The 12,621-nt window shown below is 38.3% G+C and overlaps 2 protein-coding genes across 2 annotated transcripts; both read left to right on the plus strand.

Moving 5' to 3' along the window:
• The first annotated feature begins 4,855 nt into the window (after positions 1-4,855).
• Positions 4,856-5,326, plus strand: LOC121741725 (uncharacterized mitochondrial protein AtMg00810-like). The gene has a single exon (XM_042134610.1). It carries the CDS (start codon positions 4,856-4,858, stop codon positions 5,324-5,326), a length of 471 nt encoding a protein of 156 aa, XP_041990544.1.
• A 2,956-nt stretch (positions 5,327-8,282) lies between these two features.
• On the plus strand, positions 8,283-11,443 carry LOC121742545 (receptor-like protein kinase HERK 1). The gene has a single exon (XM_042135707.1). The coding sequence runs from the start codon at positions 8,664-8,666 to the stop codon at positions 11,148-11,150; it is 2,487 nt and encodes an 828-aa protein (XP_041991641.1). The 5' UTR covers positions 8,283-8,663; the 3' UTR covers positions 11,151-11,443.
• The last annotated feature ends 1,178 nt before the right edge of the window (positions 11,444-12,621 follow it).

Raw genomic sequence — 12,621 nt, forward strand, 5'->3', positions numbered from 1 at the left:
CAGAAACAGAAGGAATTCGTATGAAAAAGCATAGCCCATTGAAGATATAATTTGAGACTTTCATATATTAATATTTAATTAAATGGTGAAAAAAATTGTTTATGAAAAGATACATCATAAGATACAATGTTTCAATTGATTTAGGAGGGAAATTATGTGTCACAAATATGAAAACATGAGAAATTGTTTTATAAATTCAGCATATGTATATTGTCCGGATATTAAAAATCATTCCTGTCATTACTGCCAAATCAGAATAAATAGTTAAAATTTAGTTCGACCAAATCTAATAACATAGGAAAAGGATACAGATTAATACAGTGTCAGTCTTTATATCAGACTTATATGCATTTTTAAAATACTAACATTCTTGTGCCACCACCCACATATAATTAATTAGTCAAGCAAAAGGACTGGATATTTAATCAATTTCTTTATGAAGCTTCATCTTGACAAGATTTTAAAAGAGACCTGGGCTGTTTGATATATGGAGTAGTATTTCATTTTTATTAATTAGTGCTTTAATCAATATTTTGTTTTATTAATAAAATGTGGCGGTGGTGTAACGTCCTTTTATTTATGCATAAAGGTGACAAAAATGCTGGCCAGCTCCTGCTGTAGTTATTGAATTTTTTGACCAATTCCAGTCATTTACTGCCTATATATTTAATTGCCTTGCCACATACAGAAAGACAGTTGTCGAAAATTATTCAACAATTAACTTTTAGGGATTCATTACGTGTCGTGGAATGTTTTGATCTGCTGTCACCTTTTTCATGAATATTGGACTAATACAATATGTCTGTTTCTTAAAACGAGATTGAAAATCAAATACAGATAATAGTGATTATATAAAGTAATAAGCAGGATGATGTGAGACACATAAAAATATTGAATTTAATTAACTATATACATATATTTTTAAAAATCTAATCACAACTTCAAAGTCTTCGTTATTAAAAAAAATTATTCTTTTATCTTAGTAGTATTTGTTAGAAATGAGAGAATATTCTGAAAGTAAAGAAGATTGCATAAGATCAGGAACAGATTGAAGGAGATATTTAGCTAATTGATTAAGGAGATTTGATTGAGAATATCTTACCATGTATAACCTTTCCCTAGTCTATATATGGTGTACAATATCATTGTGAATAAAATATAAATAATTATACCTTTCTACATGGCATCAAGAGCAGGTTTAAGGCTTAAAAACAAATCATCATAGCCCCAAATACCTTTCTCGACCAATACAGACGAGAAATCTGTCCAAAAAATGTCAGAAACCAAACCAGATATTGAACCCATAGCCGAAAAAATTAGATCGAGTAAAAGTGTTACCATAGCCTTCTAATTGAATGGCTCGAACTACTCACTGTGGGCACAATTAATGAAAGTGTCCATTGGCGGCCGAGGAGTCTACCGCCACATCTTTGGAGTTCCGTCCCCACCGAAGCCAGGGGAGAACGGATTCACAGATTGGGAAGAGATAGACTTAATAGTCTTCTCATGGATTATTGACAACATGGAGACGAATCTCATAGCAGATTTCGCACACCACCAAACGGCGAAATCCCTGTGGGATACGCCCGCAGTGACGTTTGCGAGTTCATTGGACTCGTACCTAATATACGACATGCGAGACAAGGCAAGCAAAATTTTACAAGGAGACTCAACACTGGAGGCCTACTGGAGTCGGCTACACGGCCTTTGGATCAATATCGATCGATGTTCACACAAGACGGTAAATTGCTGTGACAAAGGGGTAGAACAATACCGGGAAATCAAATCGGAGCTACGACTATTCAAATTTCTCACCGGACTAAACGAGAAGTATGACTGGATCTGACGCGAGATCCTCAAAGAAGACCCCTACCCCTCAGCCGACGTAGCATATGGATGGGTGAAACGGGAGGCAGCTCGACTCAAGATCATGTCACCGGCATCCGATTCAACCCCATCACTGTCGGAAACGAAGCATCATCGGGGGGTCGGATTCGGATTTGGAGCTAGAGAGTACCATCCATCACAAACACAGAACAAAGGTCAGCCGCCGATGCCACGCTCCGCCGCCAACCGCCGGGGAAACAACCGACCAGACAAATCCAAGCTCTGGTGCTCCCATTGTGGAATGCACAAACATACAAAGGAAACGTGCTTTCAATTAGTGGGGTATCCAGAGTGGTGGGAGGAAGAGAAAGCTGCGAAGGCTAAAATCGCCATCGGAATCAATGGCGGAGGAAGGAATCAGACAGAAGGAGGTCAAGAGGTGTCGGGATTCCAGGGGAAGAGGACCGATACCAGAGGTCTCTCAACCGGCGGTGGCGGCCGAGGTGAGAACAGCGGCGATGGAGGGAAGACCGTAGAGGCGATGATCGCCTCACTCAGAATGGACGAAGACGGAAATGGAGGTAAAGGGCTGGGGGTCGAAAACCCTAGCCCATTTAGAAACTACATTGCTATTAAGTCCAAGAAGTTTAAGAATTATGAAAAGTTACCCCATTCAGATAATTATAGGAGAAAAATCCCCCAGCTTTCTGATAATTACAAAATCGACCCCATTATATGCAAAAACACCTTTACACCCCTAGAAAATTTATCATATGCATTTGAGGCCCGAGATTGTGATATTGTTAATGACACAGGATGGATCTTTGATTGTGGGGCCACCGACACTATGTCTTATGACCGAAATGATTTTTTGGAAATTCATAAGACCCCTAAGTCGCATATAAAAACTGCAAGCGGAGGAATAACACCGATTGAAGGGGCGGGAACTATAGAAATTTTTCCAAATGTTCAAATTCCCAATTGCCTCTATGTTCCTAGATTGTCTCAGAAGTTAATGTCAATCAGTCACGTGACGAAGAATTTAAATTGTTCTCTGCTGATGCACCCAAACTTCTGTATGTTACAGGATATCCGGACGGGGAAGATTATTGGACGTGGCACTGAGCGTCGTAGGCTCTACTTTGTGGATGAGATTGCTCGACAAGATGGTGCGGCGATGCTTGCTCACTGGTCCACTAATCAAGATACTTGGCTCTGGCACCGTCGGATGGGCCATACCTCTCCGGGTTATTTGAAATCCTTATTTCCTAAACTTTTTGTTCCTAGAAAATTTTCTTGTGAAGCTTGTGTTTTGGCCAAGAGCCACCGAAACTCCTTTAAACCAAATAATACTCGTGTTGACACTGTTTTTTCCCTGGTTCATTCTGATGTGTGGGGCTCAGCGCCTATAGGAACTAGTTTTGGTTTTAAATACTTTGTGATATTTGTTGATGATTGCAGTAGAGCTACTTGGGTTTATTTCATGAAACATAAATCTGAAGTATATGACAAATTTGTGTTGTTTTATAAAATGGTTCAAACTCAATTTCAGACGTCTATCAAAATCCTGCGATCTGATAATTGGGGGGGGGGAATTTTTAAATAGCTCCATGACAAAAGTTTTTGGGGAAAATGGGCTAGTACACCAAACTTCTTGTTCCCACACACCAGAACAAAATGGGGTAGCATAACGGAAAAATAGAATCATCCTCGAAATGACCCAAGCCCTCCTATTTGTCTCAAAAGTACCCCCATCCTTCTGGCCTGAAGCTATAGCCACCCCAGTTTACCTTCTCAATTGACTTCCCACTAAAATACTAAACCAAAAAACGCCTCTAGATCATCTTTCTACCTTAACCAAAGTTCCATCAGCATTATCCTTACCACCTAGAACCTTTGGCTGCTCTGTTTATGTACACGTTCCAAAGCATGAAAGAAATAAATTCTCCCCATGTGCAATTAAGTGTGTATTTTTGGGATATGGGGTTAACCAGAAGGGCTATCGATGCTATGACCCCAAGACCAAACGAGTTATTACCACCATGAACTGCAACTTTCTTGAAACCGAATTCTTCTACCACCTTGGGACTCAGGTGGAGAGTGTGAGACAAGGGGAGACCCAAGAAAATGACTTCCTTCGGTGGTATGTTCCAAGTAACTTTGATTCGGGCCCAACAGAGCAAGTTGGCACTGTTCATGAGTCGATCCCGTCTGCAGAGACGACCCCGACAACGCTTCCGCCACGGACCTCTGATCCAACCGTAACGGAATCCGAGGTAATATCTAGTAATCCTGAAAATTCAGATATCATTCCTAACTCACTTGGTACAGAAGAAGAAGGGGAAGAAGATACTACTATTGATCAGGATACAGGGCAGTACGTACTTCCACCTCGGAGTACGAGAGGAATTCCTCCAAAAAGATACTCCCCGGAATGAATAGGAAGGAAAAGCAGATACTCGGTGGCTAACTTTACCGAAGCCAACATATCAAAAATGGCAAGAGCATTCCATACAACACTGTGTGAAGAGGAGATTCCTAGAACCTTTGAAGAAGCCTTCAAAATCAAGCACTGGAGGGAGGCAATGCTCGTCGAGATGAGAGCACTAAAACGAAATGGCACTTGGGAAGTCAGCCCGCTGCCAAATGGTAAACATACAGTTGGCTGCAGATGGGTCTTCACAATTAAACGGAGACCAGATGGGAGTATTGAGCGATACAAGGATCGATTAGTAGCAAAGGGGTACACGCAGACTCAGGGAGTGGATTATTCAGAAACATTCTCCCCAGTCGCAAAAATGAATACTATAAGAGTTTTGCTATCTGTTGCAGCAAACAAAGACTGGCCACTACATCAGTATGACGTAACCAACACATTCCTTCATGGAGAATTAAAGGATCCTATCTATATGGAAGCTCCACCGGTTTCACAGACGAATTTGGACGAAGCAAAGTGTGCAAGTTAAAGAAAACCCTATATGGGTTGAAGCAGTCCCCGAGAGCTTTGTTCGGGAGATTCACGGAAGTAATGAAACAATATGGCTATCGGCAGAGTAACTCTGATCACACCCTGTTCATCAAACGAAGAGAAGAGAAGATCACTTGCCTAATAATCTATGTGGATGATATGATCATTACAGGCGATGATGCAGAGGAGATAAAGGACCTTAAGGGACATTTGGCTACAGAGTTTGAGATGAAGAATCTAGGAGATCTCAAATACTTCCTTGGGATCGAAGTGCTCAGATCTGGAAAGGGAATCTTCATTAATCAACGAAAGTATGTTCTCGATCTTTTGACGGAAATAGGGATGCTCGAGTGCAAACCCGCAGATACTCCCATAGTGCAGAATCATGGCCTTCAAATAATCAAAGGAGTAGCGTCGACTGATCGGGCGAGATACCAAAGGCTAGTAGGGAAACTCATCTATCTATCCCACACTCGGCCTGATATTGCATATGCAGTTGGGGTGCTTAGTCAGTTTATGCATAACCCATAAGACGAACATTGGGAGGCAGCACTTAGAGTAGTGCGCTACCTGAAGGGAACCGCCGGACATGGAGTTCTGTTCAGAAAAAATAGACATCTCGACATTCATGGATACACTGATGCAGACTGGGCAGGGAACCCGGTTGATAGGCGGTCGACGGGAGGATACTTTACCTTTGTGGGTGGAAATTTGGTGACTTGGAGGAGCAAGAAGCAGAAAGTAGTGGCTCTGTCAAGTGCAGAAGCCGAGTTCCGAGGCATCCAAAGTGGACTCACTTAAATTCTTTGGCTTAGGAGGGTAATGAAGGAGCTAAACCTCGAATCACAAAAGACCTGCAAGTTACTGTATGACAATAAGGCAGCGATAAGTATCTCAGAAAATCATGTGCAACATGATAGAACCAAACACGTCGAGATTGATCGACACTTCATAAAGGAGAACCTTGAAGAGAAGATAGTAGAAATTCCATATGTGAAGTCCGAAGATCAACTGGCGGACATCTTGACCAAGGCCGTATCTGCAAAGAACTTTCAAGAAGTTTTGGGCAAGTTAAGTTTTGGGAATCCCGTCACTTAACTTGAGGGGGAGTGTTGGAAATGAGAGAATATTCTGCAAAGTAAAGAAGATTGCATAAGATCAGGAACAGATTGAAGGAGATATTTAGCTAATTGATTAAGGAGATTTGATTGAGAATATCTTACCATGTATAACTTTTCCCTAGTCTATATATGATGTACAATATCATTGTGAATAAAATATAAAACGATTATACCTTTCTACACTATTAAATACTAAAATATGGAGTAATTCAACATTTACATGTTACTATTAAATACTAAAATATGGAGTAATTCAACATTTACATGTTACCAAATAGCAGTACTATAAGGGATTTATAATGAGAGTAGCCTAAATGCATTATGTATTGCTATAAAATAAATAATGCATCTACACTTCTCACCAATTGTAACTAACATAGTAATGAGTAATAACTTAAATATGTTTTGATCAGTTCAACCTTTCTGGCAAAGTCATTTGAATTATTAATGGGATGGTCAATCACGCGTGCATATCAGTTATTGTTTTTCTATTTTATGTTTCGTTTTATTTCTTTTTTTGGACATATGTGTTTGTAAAACTCCCTTCACATCAAAACCACATAAATAAGTTTGAAAAGATGATGGGAAACAGTAGATGTGGGATTTAGGGAAAAGAATATTATTTTTCATACATTAAATCTTTGTTCAAAGAAATCAAAATATAATACTTTGATGTTCTACTATATCATGGTCATTTTGTGTACATTTTCAACCTCTTAGTTTTGGCTTGGTGGGTGGAATTCCACCTATATCTTATAATGCCATGATATGGATCAATAATCTCAATAGTACTATTTTTTATCATTTCATTCAATAATATCACGAACTAAGTCAGACATGCAACCATGTTCTCAAAATTGGTAAGTGTACAAGTTATAATAAAATAGTGATGTGGGGTTGAATCACAATGCACAATTTAACCCATCATTTAAAGTGGGCAGTTTCATTTTTTGTTTTTAGAATTGCCAAATGGAAACTTTATTAAAAAAAGACCTCACTATTTAATTCCGACATTGTAAAAATGACGTATACCTCCTCTTAACTAATCCCACTTAATCAAATCACTTTTTAGTTTTTATTGGGCGATAAAAAGAGAAGATTGATTGCAGTAGGGGTGTGCATTCGGGTTTCGGTTCGGTTTTTTGCCAAAACCGAAAAACTGAATTTAGTTCAAAATCCAAATTGAACCGAACCCGAAAAACTGAAAACCGAACTTAAAAAATCGAAAAACCCAAACAAAACCGAAAAAACCCGAAATAAATAATATAATATAAATATATATTTATGTGTATTTCATTTTATTTTATATATACTAATAGAATATTTATATATAATATAAAATTAATAATACATATAATATATATTATATAGTAGAATATATTAAAAGAATATATATATTATATATAATATAATATATTAAATTAATAGAATATATATAAAATTCGGTTTTTCGGTTTTATCGGGTTTTTTCTTCGCCCGAGCCGAACCGAACCGAAAAACCAAAAATTTTTATTTTTAAAACCGAACCGAAAAACCGAAAAAACCGAACCGAATTTCAAAATTTCGGTTTGGTTCGGTTCGGATATTCGGTTTCCGTTTTTTTTGCTCACCCCTAGATTGCACAAAGAAAACTTTTAATCATTTTAATTGTTGAATAAGATGAATATACAGGACTGTGTCACTTGTGTTTTAATATCAAAGCACAAGATATTAGGCATTAAAACGCAGGATTGAGTCAAATTCTTCATTAATTTTTATAGTACTATTATTTTATTCTGGTAAATAGTAAAAACATTATAAAACCCAATTATAAAAAATAATTAATTATGATTCTCATTCCTAAAATGCTTAGATTTGAAAATGTTTTTAAATATTTAAAAATATACAGTAATATACTGCTCCATAAAAATGAATGAAAATATTAAAAATAAGAAAATGAAATTGACTCAATCCTGCATTTAGTGTTGTGTTGTTGTGTTTATCATTTATGTGTATAATAACATCTGCTACTGTTATTTTTAAAATCCAATCCCAAATCTACAATTATGGGTTATCAGAATTTGTAGCTAAGATGAAATAACGGATTCGTTATAGTTATAAACGTTACTGTCTAAATAAATTGTTGTGTAAAATATAACGTAAATAATCACGAATATGAAACTATTATGTAAATCACATACTAGGATAAAAAAAGCAGAATAAAAATTCATAATCATATTCGAACTTCTTTAAATAAAATTAATTGAAATATAATATAATAAAATGAGAAAAGAGTAGTCAGTCCTACATAAAGTCAAAAAGACAAAATGTTAACTCCATTGTCAAATTCATAAATATTACTATCTCTAAACACACATGTTCCAACACAGCCATTTTCTAACTTCAATTTTCTTCTTTGGATTTTCCAATAAATTTTCTTAGGACTGAATAAAAATGGATGTGAACGCAGATTAAACACTCTGTAGTGGAATCATCTCGTTTTAGGAATAAAACTATATTTTGAATTTCTGTCAAAATCCAGTTGCCCATTATTCAGTTGAGGCCAGGTTTGATCGCTTTTAAATTTGTTGTATTCATCCCATCTCCATTTTTGGGTTTCTTCCCCCTTTATTCATTCCCTCTCACCATTGCATTTATTCAACACAAATCTCGTTTCCCCACCGCCTCCCCGAGCTTTTATGATACTCCATCAAAGGCGCAATCTTTAATAGTATTTCACTTCAATTAATGTCTTACTTCAATATTTGATGATGGGATTTGGGTTTTCAATTTGGGGTTTATTGCTATTGAATCTCGCTTGCTGTTCAAGGGGATTCACACCCGTTGATCAATTCTATGTCAACTGTGGATCGTCAAGTGATGCGATTGTGGGTAATATTACTTTCATTGCTGATAAATCTGCTGCGAAATATCTCTTAACCCCTCAAGAGATTTTGGCCGATAGCAATGTGAATTCGATAACTATGGCTGATGATTCCCCTTTGTTTAGAACTGCTAGAATCTTCAATGGGCCTTCTAAGTATACGTTTCCGATTAGGCAAAGCGGTAGGCATTGGATCCGCCTCCATTTTTACCCTTTTAGCTATCAAAATTATGATATGAAAACCGCTAATTTCTCTGTTTTCTCTCAGACGACTACATTGCTTAGTAATTTCACCCCTAAGGGTGCTATTGTTAGGGAATACTCTGTTAATGTAGAGAAGGGGGATCTCGTCATTGCCTTTTCGCCTTCTAACAATTCGATTGCTTATGTTAATGCTATCGAGGTTGCATCCGTGCCCGATAATCTCATCGCGGATGCTGCACAGCTCTATAGCTCTTCAGGGCAGTTTACTGGGCTGTCGGCTCAGTCCCTGCAGACAGTTACCAGGCTGAATATGGGTGGCCAGTTCGTGTCGTTGGTAAATGACACATTGGGGCGTAACTGGGAACCGGATGGTTTGTATTTGAAACAGCCGAATCTTGCTACTAGTAAGTCTAATATCCCGGCTGTTCAGTACCCTAATGGTGGTGCAACGGCAGACACTGCTCCACCGACTGTTTATGGGACTTGCACGAAGATGAACTCAGATGGTGATCCGAATAGTAACTTCATTGTCACCTGGGACATCCCGGTGGATCTTGGTTTTCAGTACTTGATTCGGTTGCACTTCTGTGACATTGTGAGTGCATCGCCTACCGATTCTGTGTTTGATGTTTACATTGATACATATGTTGTTTATCGGGATCTAGAACTATCTACGAAACTTTATGGGAAGTTGGCCACTGCTTTCTATGCGGATTTTGTTACTCCGGTGCTTGATAGACCTAACTTTAGTGTAAGCATCGGTCCCTCTCCTAGGAGTTCTTATCCTGATGCGTTTCTAAACGGTTTGGAGGTTATGAAAATAAGAAATAGCGAGGACAGCCTTGCTGGGACATCTGTTTTTCCGTCGTTTCCTAAATCGAAGAAGAACTTAGGCATTATCGTGGGTGTGAGCGTTGGAGTACCGGTAGCATTGATATTGGTCGGAATTCTGTTTTGCATGCACAAAAGAAGGAAACGTCAACAACTGAAATTCTCAAAAACATGGGTTCCTATATCGGTTAATGGCGGAGCTTCTCACACCATGGGAAGCAAATATTCGACTGGCACAACCGTTAGTGTTGGTTCGAATATGAGCTATCGCATCCCTTTTGTAGCAGTGCAAGACGCAACAAACAACTTTGACGAGAGCTGGGTGATTGGAGTTGGTGGGTTTGGCAAGGTTTACAAGGGAGAATTACACGATGGTACGAAGGTAGCTGTTAAGAGAGGCAATCCCCGGTCCCAGCAAGGTTTAGCAGAATTCAGAACTGAAATCGAGATGCTTTCCCAGTTCCGCCATCGCCATTTGGTTTCCTTGATTGGTTATTGTGATGAGAAGAATGAGATGATTCTGGTATACGAGTACATGGAGAATGGGACTCTCAAAAGCCATCTGTACGGTTCAGATCTTCCAAGTTTAGGCTGGAAAGAGAGGCTCGAGATATGCATTGGAGCTGCAAGAGGGTTGCACTATCTCCACACTGGCGATGCCAAAGCAGTTATTCATCGTGATGTGAAGTCAGCAAACATATTGGTGGACGGGGACATGATGGCTAAGGTTGCTGACTTTGGACTTTCTAAGACGGGGCCAGAGCTTGATCAAACTCACGTCAGCACGGCTGTCAAAGGGAGCTTTGGTTACCTCGATCCCGAGTATTTCAGAAGGCAGCAGCTGACAGAGAAATCAGATGTTTACTCATTTGGCGTCGTCTTGTTTGAAGTTCTATGCGCCAGGCCTGTGATAGATCCATCTCTACCCGGAGAAAAAGTTAACTTAGCTGAATGGGCAATGAAGTGTCAGAAGAAGGGCCAGCTAGATCAAATCATCGATGAGAATCTTGTGGGGAAGATAAAAGCCGATTCCCTCAGAAAGTTTGGAGAAACGGCAGAGAAATGCTTGGCGGATTATGGAGTGGACCGGCCTTCAATGGGCGATGTTCTTTGGAATCTTGAATACGCACTTCAGCTTCAACAGGCAGTGATCCAGAATGATCCCGATGAGAACAGCACAAATGCTATCGGGCAGCTGTCTCCGCAAGTTGGTGAGTTCAACCATGTCGAGACTACCACGTCCGTTTCCCAGTTTGAGGCCTCGAGTGTTGATGATCTTTCGGGTGTCTCGATGAGTAGAGTTTTCTCGCAGCTGGTGAATTCCGAGGGGAGGTGATTTAAATGTTTGTAGATGATGTTTATGTTTGAGATTTCCATTTGTAATTGTTCATGTATCGTTTTTAAGCAACATTTACACTGTGTTTAATTGTTTGCGTTTCTTGCTTTCATATGGAATGGAAATTGAAACCACGGAGTATAAGATTTTGGAGGGCCTCTCTCCTATGTAATGAAATTTAGGTATCATTGGTTTTCTTGCATTTGTAATTTGTTATAGTCAAGATTAGCAGATTTGATACATAGATATACACTGGTAAATTGAAGTTATTTTGGTTTTTATTTGGATTTGGACTTTGGCATTATGTTATAATTGAAGCATTATGTTATGATTGAATCGGTGAGCTGTATCCCCCTTGTATAATATACCCATCTTAATATTTTGTTTTATATAGATTTATCTACAATAAAGGTTGTATTCTATGAAAGATGAAAGGTTCCAATATGAGAACTTTTTTTAACACATCAATACTTAATTCTTGTTTTCGATAATTTTAAAGAAAAGGTTCCTAAATGATAATTTTTTTGTATTTTTATGTGTTCAGATTGTCTACCACAACAGACGTTTGACATTGTCCGCTTTAGGTTAAGCCCGCACGGATTTATTTTTGGGTCACCCCCAAAAGTCTCAAACTAATTGGGGTTGGACAGGAAGTCGACACGTCGAGACATTACGGACCCGACTCGAACTTGAGTCATCTTGGGCCCCACTTGACCTGGCTCTGATACCACTTGTTCGGATTGACGTTTGATATTGTCCGCTTTGGGTCAAGCCTATACGGATTTGTTTTTGGGTCACCCCCAAAAGCCTAATTGGGGTTGGATAGGAAGTCGACACGTCGAGACATTACGGGCCAGACTCGAACTTGAGTCATCCTGGGCCCCACTCGACCTGGCTCTAATACAACTTGTTCGGATTGTCGATTGCAACAGACGTTTGATATTGTTCGCTTTGGGTTAAGCCCTCACGGATTTGTTTTTGAGTCACTCCCCAAAAAGACTCAAACTAATTGGGGTTTGACAAGAATTATATACACCTTCCAACTTCTATCAGACTCCCAATGTGGGATGAGTTTGTACTCAACACTACAAGGATATAACTTAACTATTAATAATTTGTCTAAAGAAAAATTGTACTCCGTGTACTATATATATCCAAAAAAAACTGCAAAAATCGAACCAAACCAAAATTGTATATCAAATATCCAAAAGATTAAAAATAAACTTTCATATCGAGCTCCAAATATTTTGTGTGCTACATATATTTCAATGGTAAAAAATGATGCAATTAAATTATTTTACTCTTTGTTAAGTTTTTTAATTTGTAAAATATAAATTAATTAAATTTATAAACATAAATATTTATATAATATTAAAAACAAATTTGATTTTTGGATTGTTACGTACCTGAAACGAATCAAATTGCAAAAACTGAAATTTCCTAAAAAGTAAAACCAAAACAAACTAAACTT

This window comes from Salvia splendens, chromosome 7, assembly GCF_004379255.2.
Source record: "Salvia splendens isolate huo1 chromosome 7, SspV2, whole genome shotgun sequence".
Lineage (NCBI taxonomy): Eukaryota > Viridiplantae > Streptophyta > Magnoliopsida > Lamiales > Lamiaceae > Salvia > Salvia splendens.